The 15,722-nt window shown below is 37.5% G+C and overlaps 1 protein-coding gene across 10 annotated transcripts in view; it reads right to left on the reverse strand.

Annotated features, from left to right (window-relative positions):
- Window positions 1-15,722, reverse strand: part of RNF17 (ring finger protein 17) — a 131,319-nt gene that overhangs the window by 31,367 nt on the left and 84,230 nt on the right. For all 10 annotated transcript variants that reach the window (XM_082435065.1, XM_082435064.1, XM_082435063.1 and 7 more), the window contains 4 exons: window positions 5,208-5,298; window positions 3,857-3,972; window positions 1,930-2,219; window positions 465-628 (listed from right to left, as the gene is read on the reverse strand). In XM_082435065.1, the coding sequence (XP_082291191.1) occupies window positions 465-628; window positions 1,930-2,219; window positions 3,857-3,972; window positions 5,208-5,298 (661 nt within the window). The remainder of the gene's footprint in view (window positions 1-464; window positions 629-1,929; window positions 2,220-3,856; window positions 3,973-5,207; window positions 5,299-15,722) is intronic.

A 15,722-nucleotide genomic window follows, 5' to 3' on the forward strand; every position in this document is an offset into this window, starting at 1 on the left:
GGGTCAACTGTATGCAGCTCTTTCTGAAGATTTTAGATGAAACTCAAGTACTATTCTTAGTATTCTGGAAAGGGTAAATTAACCTTAATGTGAAAGGGTAAATTAAGGGGTCCCATAAACAAATTTACTAAGGAGATATAGAATATACTGGAAAATAAGTTGTTTTACTTAGCATCATGCACACAAATAAGGCTGCCAATTACAAATAAGTGGCACCATTAAAGTTTCAGTGGTAAAAATCCCTATCTGGAAATATTTCTTTGTTATTCAGGTTAATAAATATACTTGAAAATAAAGAGGAATTCTAATTACAAATAAATATATAATGCATCTAAGTGATTCTCCTACATGAATGAACTCATTAAAAGATGTTTTAATCAAAATTTCATGTATTTGAACTTGAAAGACCTCTTAATGTTATAGCACTTAGCCTTAAAATAGTCACAAAAGAATTTCAGACTCACCTTGATAGTGCCGCCAATGACTTCCATTACTTTGCCTCGATACCACAAAGTATCTGATCCCCTTACTGCACAAGCTTCTCCCTTTCTCCAGAAATAAGGCTCCAAAAGACCAAGGCATTTTAAATTACTTTGAATTTCATTCATCATTTTTATTAGTTCAAATTCTGAAGAAATTATTAAAAATAGAAAGCATTTAGGAAAAATTCCCTACCATTTTCAAATGAAGTAATCATCAAACTTTAGTAACTTCATCACTTAGATAACATTAAAAGGAATTAAAAATCAGTCCCCACATAATAGAGCTTTAATAAAAATCTAATTTAGTCAATAGCTTCATTATGTTTCGAAACATACTACTGACTAACAACATGTAAATTATTATTCTGATCTATGGTTACGGACACAAGCATTATTTTGGAAGTGCAAGAATCATTAAAAGCTCTTTGTTATTTGATGCTTAGATACAGCATCGTGCTGCGGGTATAATATTAAAACTCTAATATTGCTACTTCCTGCTAATTGGCTCATTATTTCCACAGTAAATTTATATGCCCGTAACTGATGCCAGAGAGGGCAAGCTCTGGTGTCAGTTCCTATAACAGTTCTACTACTTTAGTTGCGAGCTCCTGGGCATAAGCCTCAGTCTGTTCCTCTGTAAACTGGGTGTAATAGTGCTAGCCCACATTATCAGTATTGCAGGGGATTGGAAGTAAGGCATCTGGCAACCAGTTCTAGCTATGATTATTTACACACGTCAAGCAAAGTTTCTGGATTAAGTACTGTTGCTAGAGGTCTGAAACACTACTCACTTCTAGAATAGCCAATTACACAGATTTAGTCTGGTTTTCAAATTAAAAAACAGTATTTAGCAGATCAACACATGAGACAAAAATTTCAACAAATTCGTAGCCCCCATACCCCTATCCGTAGGTGGACTTACTATGAAGCTAACGGAGCTTAAGTCCCGTGAAAGCTAGAGCTGCTGTGAGTCATCAAGTGTCCTGGACACACTCAGGTTGTAGAAAGGAACCGTTAGTACATAAGCTAAAGAGATCTCAGGAAGGACCTGAATCTCAAATGGCCCTGACTCTCCAGTCATTTGTTGTGACTTCTTTTCTCACTTTTAAACGAATATAAACGTTTGTATTCTTTTTTCTTAGAGAGCCTCCAAACTTGTAAAACTGGAACCTGTCCCCCCATGCTTATCTTAGGCCCAATGTTTATCCATTCCCAATGTCTCAATAAATGATTTTCATGTGCTAGGCATTGTGCAAAGCACTTTTCGTGCATTATTTCATTTAAACCTCACAACAACTCAGTGAAAAAGAGGTTCAGAAGGTTAAATATCTGCCCAAGGAATTTCAATCCATGTGTATTTTACTGGAGATATTCCCTTCCAATTAAAATTCTCCAGTAGTAAAAGCGACCACTTTTACAGAATACTGCATAATGTGAAAGATCTTACCTGATAATTTAGGTACCACAAATATAGTTCCATCATCACCAATGCAGCTGACTACTGCCTCAAATACTTTCTCGTTAGGAATAGCTGGTGGTTTATAGCATCCAGTGGTTCTTGGTTCTAGAATTTTCTCCTTAAATTCAGACACCTTGTGTTCACTGAGAATATCAGCAGCTTTTTTGTCAGGGTCAGCGTTCATTTTAATACACTTAGTAACCACTGACTCTCCTTGTACCAGTGGGATTTCCAGAGACTTCTGGGATAATGAATGGCTGTTATCTAATTTATTAGGTCTGTAACATGCAAAAAAGAATATATCTAACCATGAGCAAATAAAAAAATTCTGGGAAAACAATATAAAAAGAATCCTTCAAATATACTTGAAGGATTAGTCTAGTCTAATTAGTCTAGGATATCCTAGTCTAATTTGTTACATAAAAATGAGCATACTTTAAGTTATAATGAAAATTATGTTAAATTATGCATGAGCTTGATGATAATAAAGCAATATAATTTCACTTAAATGCATTAAATTACTATCCCATATTTACATGCTATTCTCTCTTAAAATCTTCTATTAAGTATATCCCAAGTATCATACCATTAACTAGATGTTATTGGGAAATACAACAGCTTCAAGTTGATTCTAATTTAGCCCAAAGACAGATCATACATGTGGCAAGTTATCAACATTCATAAAGTAATACAAAGATAATGAGTCCCTTAAAAAATGTGGTTTTTCCATACTATTCAGATATTAAGTGTTAGTGGTAACATGCTATATTCATTCATAATTGCTTTACTTCCTGTTATTCCCTTCCAATTAAAAAACATGCCTATAAAAAACCCTAGAAGGAAATATTAACATTGTTTATGTTAGAAAAATTATGGCAGATTTTTGTTTCTTCCACTTTCCTGTATTTTCTTTCAAAAGGAAATGAGCACTGATAACAGCTGCATAATTCCTCAACTAACACTGCTCCCTCATCACCCCCAGCCTTGAGGTAGTAGTTTTAGTGCCAGAAAAGTAGAAAACAACATTAAATTAGTGGCAGATATTGTTAGTTAATATAAACTTGCCCAGCATTTTTCACTTTAACACTTCTTTCAGCGGAGAACTGTGTTAGTCTGAAGTCAGTGAATGCAGGCCTAGATGCAGAGCCTGGCTGCCTGCCAAGGCCCAGGCAGTGAAGTCAGCATCTACCACACCTGGCCAACTACCTCGGGTTCCGTATTATTTCTGATCTCTCATTCTCCTTCCATTTCATCAAGATTGGGGTCCTGATCCAAATAAGGTAAGGTATAATAATCTAAGATGAAAGAAGAGATCTGGCCATGTATGGTAGAAGGTGACCACTTGGAACATGTATCTGCAATTCTAATATACCTCTACCTCTAGAAGGAAAAAGATAAAAAGAGGAAACCAGGGCTACAGTTATATCCTGATCCTTCTCCCCTTGGACCAAAGGTATTTAAACCCCAAATTTAGTATCAGAAAGGATCTTTACATGTAAGTATTGTTCAATTACTTTTTTTGCTACTCATTTGCTACCTATATCACACAAATATATTTTGGTATATACCTACCAGAATTTCCAACATAAAGCTTAAACATTTCTGCCTAAGCAAATGAGGCCAAAGGGTTCAGATCTGGTACCCACTGTGTAATTCTCTTTTCCTTTGGTTTAAAGTGTATTGATAAATGCCAGAGCAAAGGGGAAAGTATAAAGGCAAAAATATCTAGGGATTTAAACATTTAGCAATTCTGAATGAATTTACTTCTAAGCTGGCTCCTCAGGATTAGGTTATAAATCATTTTTAAGAGCAAACAAGAGGCAATTCAGGTCTGAGCACACACAGATACGAAGATTTACGCAGGCAAGTAAGAAGCCTCCATCACAAAATGATGTTTTAAAAAAATAGTCTATACCTTGTTTCTCTCAAAGCCAAACCCTTTTTAATCAAATATTTGGAAACATCAACACACTCTCCTTTGTCATCTCTGCAGAAAATTTTCACAGGTAATGGCCATGTTGTGTTGTTTTCCTGCAGTGATTTAAGAGCAGAGTAAATATGAGACACAAAAACGCAACTTCGTATAAACATTACACTTTTTACAGGTATTCCCTCCACATTTCTCCATGCCAGAAAGAAAAATTCCCAACCAAGTAATTTTGACATCGGAACATATCAGAGAGAAAACAGCATGGAAGACAGTCAACAGAGAAAGACAGTTGTTTTGTGAAGTGTATCAGGAAGACTTCACTGTCCAGGTGAAAAATACCAAGTGGAGGAGAAAAAAGGACGACTGAAAACTTTGTTTTCCATCCCAGACTGGGGAGGGAGGAAAACATCCTCAATTACAAGTTCTCTATTCTCCTGAATTCTTTGTAATTATAGAACTAAAATATATTTTCACAGGTGTGCCTTTTTTCTCCTGTGAAAAGCCAAAGAAAGAACTACAAAACGTATATTCTGTTTTATATGGAATTATAAAAATGGGGAAAGTACACAAAGAAAAAATTAACATGGAAAGAATTACTTACAAGAAAATTCTAATCATTAATGCAATAAAATGTATCAAATTAGAAAAAAGTTAAGGAGACAAGGAATATTTCTTAGTGTTCTGAAAGGACATGTCCTATATATGTATCCTCTTCTCAAATCGGCACTCATTCAAACACCTTTTATGATGTACGGTTAATATGATTTCACTAGAAGCCTAACTACCAATTTGTAAAGAATATCAAAGGCTTCAGAACTGCACTCTAGCATACATACCTTCTGGTTTTTAATATGCAAATTATAAACTCAAGAATATTAGTTTAGAAAAGTTTTGATTCACTCATATAATCATTTACAGTACATATCTATTATGAAACAGGAGTTACAGTGTTTTTTATTGGCCAGGTCGTGCGGCTTGCAGGATCTTAGTTCCCTGACCAAGGATAGAACCTGGGCCCTTGGCAGTGAAAGCATGGAGTCCTAACCACTGGACTGCCAGCAAATTCCCAAACAGGCGTGATAACTTGAAGACCAAAAAAAGGTTGCAAAAAAAATATCCAAACAGGGAATTCCCTGACGGTCCAGTGGTTAGGACTCCATGCTTCCACTGCAGGGGGCACAGGTTCGATCCCTGGTCGGGGAACTAAGATCCCACATGCCACACAGCCAAAAAAAAAATCCAAACAGCTTACTATTATTTTCTCAACAAAATAAATGGTCTTGTAGAAAATGTCAATGAAATAACCAGTACACATCTACTGCACCTGTTCACACACCTGTATGATGATGGTTGCTACGGCTCCAGTGAGGTACAGTGAGAGACAGTCACAGGCTGTTGCTGTCCACTTGTCACTCCCACCAGCTGGTCTAAAACAAAAAATGACAACTTGTTTTATAACAAATAGCATAGGATATAGAAACATAAAAGAACCATCATATACAAATATATTTGAACCAACTACATATGTAGTGAGAAGTCAATTTAAACATGGCTTTGTATTATTCTCACAATTTTCTTCCTCATTTTCATAGCCTTTTATTCATCCCTCTATTCTAGCTACAGCCCAAGTTACATGCTAAGTTATTTATGTACATCTGTTCTGAAGCTACACTGAGAACTCTTAAAAAAGTAGATGTGTTTTAAGTTTTTTAAAGCTATTATATACACTTTATATATGCTAACTACACTGTAAACTCAGAGAGCAGGGATAATGTACTGTGTGTTATGTGTACACACATTTGATTCTTGAACAATGTGGGGGTCAGGGGTGCTGAACCCCCGTGCAGTCAGAAACCTGTGTGTAACTTCACGATCGGCCCTGCATATCTGTAGCTCTGCATCCAGATACAACCAACCACGGACACGTAGTGCCGTAGTATGTGTTTACCATTTACGCATAAGAGGAGCTGTGCAGCTCAAACCTGAGTGAAGGGTCATCTGTGTATTATGTGTTGTATGTGTCATGTCCGTCACATCTCCAACGCCTAGGACAGTGCCCAGCTCACAGAAGGCACGCCAAAAATATTTAATGGAAATACAAACAGAACAGTCCCTTTGTAATGATGATTTCTCTGCCCAAATATTTCTGGAAGATTTTTTCTGGAATTTAAAGCTAATATGAATTACTACCCATGAATATTAGCCTCAATTATTTTTAGAAAATTTATTTTTAATATTCATGGTAAAAAGTGTTCAATAAATATCTGACAGATCAATGAAGAGCAGAGTATCAACTTCATCATCTATTTTAGTTTGCAAAGTTGAAACTGAGTGACTTTAGATGTTTCTAACCATCAAATCCACCCCCAAAGAATAAAGAACTAGTACCACTAAAGAGATTACAGGTAAATACTGCAGGCTCTGAAGGCTCTCTAGAAATGGCTTCTAGATCTGGAGTTTCATTAGAGCTGCCCCATCCTCTGAGTAAATGACCAATGTGGCCAATCTTTTCACATTAAATGGTTTATGTGAGTGAACTAAAGAAATCAACTGTGTATGTAGTTTGACCAAATAGGATTTAGTAAAACTATTTATTAAGAAGTCCAAACAGTGTTCTTATGAGCTAATAAGAAGCTTATATTATCAGTGACGCCTTGAATTAGTTATCATTTTTTATTTATGATGGTATACAGATAATATCAGCATACACACATCATTAAGGTTTTCCTATGATTTATTAAGAATACACATTTTAAAATATTAACTTTTGAACATCTGAAAGTATTTACAACATTTCAAAAAATCTATGGCATGTATCCATGAAACTGTATGTTTTCAGTTGAGAAAGATAAAAAAGTTCTGGAGATGGACAGTGGTAAAGGTTCCATTACTTAAAGTCATGGAACTGTACACTTAAAAATGATAAATTTTATGTTAATGTATATTTTACCACTATAAAAAGAAATCTATAAAAAAGATTTCTCGGAAGGGTAGTAAACCATAGTGGTTAGAACTCCGGTTCCAGAATCAGAACTTTTATAATCCTAGTTCAACAGTTTGGTGTATTACTCTGGATTATAAAATATTTAACCTCTTAAAGACTCAATTTCCTTATCTTTAAATAATACTTTTTATCTATATAGCTTAAAGGTCTGCTGTGATGATTAAGTAAAATAATGCCTGTTAAGGCAATTAATACAGGGTCTAGACATGCTTAAGGTTAGCTATTATTAGACTCTTGAAACGGTGGTATTCCATTACAGTCCATAAGACATAATTCAAGGTGTCAATAGGAATGCATTCTCTACAAGAGGGGTCTCCAGCCTCCAGGGTGCGGACTGGTCCGTGGTCTGTTAGGAACCGGGCCGCACAGCAGGAAGTGAGTGGTGGGCGAGCAAGCAAAGTGTCATCTGCCGCTTCCCATCGCTCGTGTTACCACCTGAACCATCGCTTGCATCACCACCTGAAATATACCCCCCACCCTGTCCATGGAAAAACTGTCTTCCATGAAACCGGTCCCTGGTGCCAAAAAGGTTGGAGACTGCTGCTCTACAATATTGGGTACAATTAAGGGACTGATAGAATTCTGTTCTATCAATGAACAGAGTCTCCACAACAAAGGGTAAAAGGACAGCATCAAGATAGGGAGGAGAGACAGAGACACATTCTCGCCAAGGAAAGACCCACGCCCCAGCTGCAGCGATCCAGAATCAGGAGGGACCACAAAGGAGGTAGGGATCTGAGCTCTACATGAGGCATGCCAACTGATACTGAGCAGGGCCCTGTAGGGTGCCTGGGCACAAAAACTTTATGTTCCCCATTTTTTTGATTATAGGAACTACCCTTCACTTGGCATCACGACCTCTAAATCCTGTACAGGACAGAGTCCCCAGAACACCTGGCTTTGAAAACCAATAGGGAAAATGACCAGGAAAACTACAGAACTGCAGAGAACATGATGCTGAAAGCTCAGCTTTTCTGTACACTGGTGCTGAACTGAATCTTGGAGACAGAGTTTTTGGTGAAGTAGAGAAGGATAGCTTTATCACTTTGCCAAGCAAAGGGGGAAACAGAGGGCTACTGCCTCGAAAAACTATGTGTTCCAACTTGGAGAGGATAGTGAGAAGTTTTATAGTAATGGTTCAGGGCTTTCCTGATGGTGCAGTGGTTAAGAATCCACCTGCCAATGCAGGGGACACAGGTTCGAGCCCTGGTCCAGGAAGATCCCACATGCAGTGGAGCAACTAAGACCATGCACCACAACTACTAAGCCTGCGCTCTAGAGCCTGCGAGCCACAACTACTGAGCCTGTGTGCCACCACTACTGAAGCCCACACAGCTAGAGCCCGTGCTCCGCAACAAGAGAAGCCACAATGAGAAGTCCATGCGCTGCAACGAAGAGTAGCCCCTGCTCGCTGCAACTAGACAAAAGCCGACATGCAGCAACAAAGACCCAACGCAGCCAAAAAAAAAAAAAAAAAACAATCGTTCAAAGAGGGCATGACCAGCTCATGGACATTCTTCTGATGGGTTGGTAGTGACATAAGTCAGCATCAGCATCATCAATCTTCAGGTTCCAACTGGTCTGGGGTCTACAGGCTTGTGGACAGCATACCATCATTAATCGTTAAGTTCTCCCACCTGGAGGGGGTTTCAGTATCTCCAAAACAGCTCAAAGATATTGTTGTTTATCCACTGATGGGGAACCAGGACCTTGCCCCAAGGCTGCACTACTGTTTCTCTTGACTGTTTTTCCCTGGTCTCGCATCCCCTCCCTTCCCTAATTAACAACTGCTTGAATCTGCCCATTGGAACTCAGGTCATGGAGGCTGAATGAAAGCTATTTCCTGTAATCAAAGAAATGGGGGACACAGAAAGTCTTTGTGCCCGGGAGCCCCATAGGGCCCTGCTTGGTATTAAACAGAAAAACCTGCTCTTAAAGGGCCTGTGCCCAAACTCACTCAACCTAAAAGCAAGTGCAGAAACACCAGATTGAAAAGGGCATGGGCCACACATGAAGAGGACCCACTTACTAACTCTTAAAGCGTCTACTGGAGAGGGAGAAACCAGCTGGGATGCCCCCTAGGGACTGAGACACTAGCAGCAGCCTTTTTTGTGATCTCAGGCTACCTTGCTATCACTAGCACTGAAATTCTCCCTCTAACCTGTTAGCACTAACGGGTCTGCCCTGCTGAGAGCCCTGCCCACCTGAGCCTCAGCTGGGCCTCACAGCCACGCGAGCAACAGCCCTGCCCACCAGCACGCCACAGCAGCCGCTGCCCTGCCACAATAGGAGGGCACAAAGAGCCCACAGAGGGGACACCCGTTGAGTGCCAGGCTGCGGTGGCCAGGCAGGACTGTACCCCTGAGTCCCACTGAGCATCTCCTAAATAAGGCCACTCTTTCAAGACTGGAAGAGATAGCTGATTTATCTAATACATACGAACAAACAGAGAATTAGGCAAAAAGAGGAGACACAGGAATATGTTCCAACCAAAAAAACAGATTAAAACCTCAGAAAAAGAACTAAACAAAACAGAGATAAGCAATGGACCTGGTAAAGACTGAAAAGTAATCATCATAAAGATGCTCACCAAACGCAGGAGAAGAATGGATGAACACCATGAGAACTTCAACAAAGAGACGGAAAATATAAGAAAGAACCAAACAGAAGTTGTAACTGAATGAAAAATGCACTAGAGGGGTTCAACAGCAGACAGGATGAGGACAAAGAGCGAATCAGCAAGCAGAAGACAAAGCAGTGGCGCTCACCCAGACAGAGCAGCAAAATGCAGAAAAAAAGAAGTGAAGATAACTTACAAAACTTTGGAGACAACAAGTGGAATAAACATTTGCATTATAGGAGTCCTAGAAGATGAAGACAACAAAGAGAGAAAGAAAGGACCAGAAAAATTATTTGAAGAAATAGCGGCTAAAACTTCCCTAATCTGAGGAAGGAAACAGACACCCAGGTCCAGGAAGCCCAAGAGAGTTCTAATAAGATGAACCCAAAGGATCACATCAAGACACACTATAATTAAAATGGTAAAAGTTAAGGATAAAGAGAAAATCCTAAAAGCAGCAAGAGAAAAACAACTTGTTATGTACACGGGAATCCCCATGAGGCAATGAGCAGATTTTTCAGCAGCAACTTTAAAGGCCAGAAGGGAGTGGCATGACTATTCAAAGTGCTGAAAGAAAAAAACTTCCAACTAAGAATTCTCTACCCAGCAATGTTTTCATTCAGAATTGAAGGAGAGATTAAGAGTTTCCCAGATAAGCAAAAGTTAAAGGAGTTCATCATCACTAAACCAGCCCTACAAGAAATGTTAAAGGGATTTCTTTAAGCTGAAAAGAAATGGCACTAATTAATAATAAGAAAACATACAAAAGTAAAAATCTCACTGAAGATGGTATAATAAAAGTAGTGGATCAATCATTTATAAAGCTAGCATGAAGGTTAAAAGATAAAAGTAGTAAAATTAATCAGAAGAAAGGACACACACAGACTGAGAGTGAAGTTATAAAAAAAGATATTCCATGCAAATGGAAATAAAAAGAAAGCTGGAGTAGCTATACTCAGACAAAAGAGACTTTAAAACAAAGATTGTAATAAAAGACAAAGAAGAGCATTACATAATGATAAAGGAGTCAATCCAGCAAGAAGATGTAACATTTATAAATGTATATGCACCCAACAGAGGAGCATCAAAATACATAAAGCAAACACTGATGGACTTAAAGGGAGAAATTGAAAGCAATACTATAAAGGTAAGGGACATTAACACCCCACTTGCATCAATGGATAGATCATCCAGACCAAAAACAGTAAGGAAACAGCAGATTTAAATAACACGTTAGACCAGATGGACTTAACAGATATATGTAGAACATTCCATCCAAAAGCAGCAGAATACACATTCTTCTCAAGTGCACATGTAACATTCTCCAGGGTAGATGACATGTTAGTTTACAAAACAAGTCTCAATAAATTCAAGAAAATAAAACCGTATCAAGCATCTTCTCCAACCACAATGGTATGAAACTATAAATCAATCACAAGGGAAAAAAATGGGAAAAACCACAAAAACGTGGAGATTAAACAACATGCTACTGCACACCCAATAGGTCACTGGAGAAATCAAATACCTAGTGACAAATGAAAACAGAAATACAACATACCAAAAATCTACAAAACACAGCAAAAGCAGCTCCAAGAGGGCAGTTCATAGCAATTAGGCCTACCTCAAGAAACAAGAAAAATCTCAAATAAACCAACTTTACACCTAAAGGAACTAGAAAAAGAAGAATAAACAAAACCCAAAATTAGTAGCAGGGGGGAAATAATAAAGATCAGAGCAGAAATAAATGAAATAGAGACCCTCCCCCCAAAAAAAACCCCAATAGAAATGGCCAACAAAACTAAGAACTGCCTCTTTGAAAAGATAAGCAAAATCAACAAAACTTTAGCTAGACTCACCAAGGAAAAAAAAGAGAGAAGACTCAAATAAATAAAATCAGAAATGAAAGAGGGGCTGTTAACAATTGATACCACAGAAATACAACGGATCATAAGAGACTATTAACAATTATATGCCAACAAAATGGACAACCTAGGAGAAAAGGATAAATTTCTGGAACCACACAATCTTAGCAACTGAATCATGAAGAAATAGAAAATGTGAATAGACTCATTACTAGCAAGGGAATTGAAACAGTAATTAAAAAAAAATCTCCCAACTAACAAAAGCCCAGGAGTAGACAACTTCACTGGTGAATTCTACCAAACATTCAAAGAAAAATGTTTTGAAGAATTCTCAAACTCTTCCAAAAAACTGAAGAGGAGAGAAACCTTCCAAACACATTTTATGAAGCCAGTATTTCCCTGACACCAAAACCATACAAGGACACCACAAGAAAAGAAAATTGCAGGTCAATATTTCTGATGAACATAGATGCAAAGATTGTCAACAAAATATTAGCAAACAATACATTAAAAGGGTCATACATCACAATCAAGTGGATTTATTCCAGCAGTGTAAGGATGGCCCAGCATCCACAAATTAATCAACATGGTACATACATTAACAGAATGAAGGATAAAACCATATAATCCATCTCAATAGATGCAGAAAAAGCATTTGACAAAATTTAACACCCATTTATGATAAAAACTCTCAACAAAGTGGGTATAGAGAGAGTGTATTTCAACATAATAAAGGCCATATATGACAAACCCATAACTAACATCACACTCAATGGTGAAAAGCTGAAAGCTTTTCCTCTAAGATTAGGAACAAGACAAGGATGCCCACTCATCACTTTCATTCAACATAGTATTGGCAGTCTTAGAACAAGTAATTCTAAAATTTGTATGGAACCACAAAAGATCCCAAATGTCCAAAACAATCTAGAGAAAGAAGAATAAAGCTGGAGGTATCACGCTCTCTGGTTTCAAACTATACTACAAAGCTACAGTAATCAAAACAGTATGGTACTGGCACACGAGCAGACACATAAATCAATGAACATAATAGAGAGTTCAGTAATAAACCCACACATATATGGAAAATTATTTTATAACAAGGGAGCAAAGAGCACACAATGGAGAAAGGATAGTCTCTTCAATAAATGGTGCTGGGAAAACTGAACAGCCACATGAAAAAGACCACTAGACCACTATGTTAAGCACAAAAATTAACCCCAAAAGAATTAAAGACTTGAATGTAAGAACTGAACCATAAAATTCCTAGAAGAAAACATAGGCAGTATCCTCACTAACCTCAGGCTTAGCAATATTTCTGTGGATCTGACTCCAAAGGCAAGGGAAACTAAGTCAACAAATGGGACTGCATCAAACTAAAAAGCTTCTGCACAGCAAAGGAAACCACCATCAGAATGAAAAGGCAACCTACTGAATGAGAGAAGATATTCTGCAAATCAGGTATCCAATAAGGTGTTAATATACAAAATTATAAAGAACTTATACAACTCAACAACAAAAACCCCCAAACAGCCTGATTAAAAAATGGGCAGAGGATTTGAATAGACATCTTTCCAAAGAAGACATACAGATGGCCAACAAATATATGAAAAGATGTTCAACATCAGTAATTATTAAGAAAATGCAAATCAAAACCACAAGAAGGTATCACCTCACACCTGTTAGAATGCTTATTATCAAAAAGACAACCAATAAAAAGTGTGGGCAAAGATGTGGAGAAAAGGGAACTTTCCTGCACTGTTGGTGGGAATGTAAATTGGTACAGCACTATTGGAAAACAGTATGGAGGTTCCTCAAAAACATAACTACTATATAACCCAGCTATTCCACTTTTGGGTATTCACCACAAGAACCTGAAAACACTAATTCAAAAAGATATCTGCACCCCTATGTGGACTGCAGCACTATTTACAACAGCCAAGATATGGAAGCAACCTAAGGGTCCATAAAATGGAATAATGGATAAAGAAGACGTGATATATGCACAACTGAATACTACTCAGCCATAAAAAAGAATGCAATCTTGACATTTCTGACAACATGGATGAACCCTGAAGATATTATGCTAAATGAAATAAGTCAGACTGAGAAAGACAATACCACATGATTTCATTCATATGTGGAATCTAAAAAACCAACCAACAAACAAAAGAAAAACAAACTCATACATACAGAAATCATATTAGTGCTTACCAGAGGGGAAGGGAGTTGGGAGATGGGTGCAAAGGGTGAAGGGTGTCAATTATAACAGTGATGGATGGTAACTAGGCTTGTGGTGTGATCACTTTGCAGTGAATACAAATGTCAAATTATAATGCTGTACGCCTGAAATTTATATAATAAAAAAATCTGCTGAATTCACCTTTAAAAATTTTCAATTTGTTTTTCAATTATAGTTTTCAAACATATTCAAAAGCAGAGAGAATATAATAAATCTCATCTATCATTCAGCTTTGACAATTGTCAATACATGACCAATTCTATTTCATCATATTCCCATGTATTCACTCCCATCCGATTATTTATTTTTTTAAATATTTATTTATTTATGTATGTATGTATGTATGTCTGAGTTGGGTCTTTGTTGCTGCATGCAGGCTTTCTCTAGTTGCAGCGAGTGGGGGCTACTCTTTGTTGCGGTGCACGGGCTTCTCACTGCGATGACTTCTCTTGTTGCAGAGCACGGGTAGTTGTTGCACGTGGGCTCAGCAGTTGTGGCTCACGGGCTCTAGAGCACAGGCTCAGTAGTTGTGGTACACGGGCTTAGTTGCTCCGCAGCATGTGGGATCTTCCCGGACCAGGAATCGAACCCGTGTCCCTTGCATTGGCAGGCGGATTCTTAACCACTGTGCCACCAGGGAAGCCCCTGATTATTTTTAAGTCCCAGATTTAACATTATTTCATTTGAAAAGATTTTAGTTTGCATTTCCAAAACTAAATGTTTTTAAACAAACACAACCACAGTACTGTTGTCACATTAAAAATAATTTCTTAAGATCAACTCTTCAGATGGTGTTCATTTTCTTCCTGATGTTTCAAAACAGTCTGAATTGGTAAAGTAAACAAAATCCATACATCATGCATGGGCAATATGTATCTTTAGTGCCCCTTCCATCTCTTTCCCTTGTAATTTTCTGTTGAATAAACAGAGTTGGTTTGCAGTTTCAATGGTCTGAATTTAGCTGATTGCATTCTCATGGTGTTTAACATGTTCATCTGTCTCTTGTATTTCCTTTAAATTCATAGTTAGGTCTAGAGTCTTGGTCAGATTCAGGTTTGCATATTTCTTTTTTCAGCAATACTATTCAGAGATGGTGCTGTGTACTTCCCTCAGGAGGTACATAATGTCTGATTCTCTTTTTGTGATGTTAGCAGCCACCAACAGTTATGTCTAGATCCCTTAGTATATAAGGGTGGTAAAATGGTGGTATTCCAATGATATCATTCCTCCTTTGTTAGCAGGAATGCTTACAAAGAACAACTTTCCCTTATCACCTAATTGATTATCTCGAGATATAGATTGTACAGGAAAAACAAGTGCTCATTTCCCTCATTTACCAATTTTCAGAATAATGAACTAGTTCCCTAGAATCCTCTAAAAGTGATCAGTAAGTTTTTTTTTTAAAATCACTTTATGAATTTAGAGACTTAAACATATCAAATGCTTTGATACAACATAATAACCATCCTACTGCTGTTCAAACTGTCCCATCTTTGGTCAGTGGAAGTTTACTCAGGTTGGCTACTGAGTCCTTTTGTCATAATCTATCTATCCATCCATCTATCTATTTATAGCTTTCTTGCTTTTTGCTAGGTCAAGATATTCTAGGCTCACACTGTGTATTTCCTGCCCAAGACCTGGAATCAGACATTTTCCCAAAGAGCACTAAATTCTTTTAGTGGGAAATGGTATTTGGAGACCACAATTTGTGCACCAGCATGGCTCATTGCTACTGGGTCCTTCATGTTACAAGGCTAAAGAATATGGATTTTTTACAATTAAAATACCTTATCAGTTTCTACTGATACTTTGAATTCAAAATCAGGAGTACAAGGTAAATCAACCTTAATCTTACATTTTTACCATCTAACAACCACACCTGTTCTTAATGATATGTACATAATTACTATTTTGAATTATCCCACAACACACACCCAACAGCTTCAGTAACACTACAACCAACTCTGGGATTAATAAAAACAGCTGACTTGGGGGGGCAGTTATTTCTTGTCCTTAGGATATATTTTGGTAAGCATGTACAGTCAACTTATTGTGTTTTAAAGTCACTTGAAAAAGTTCCTCTCGGAGAGGCTATACCACCACTACATACAGTTAATTTCATTTTA

Source organism: Balaenoptera physalus (genome assembly GCF_965194825.1).
Source record: "Balaenoptera physalus genome assembly, chromosome: 18".
Classification (NCBI taxonomy): Eukaryota; Metazoa; Chordata; class Mammalia; order Artiodactyla; family Balaenopteridae; genus Balaenoptera; species Balaenoptera physalus.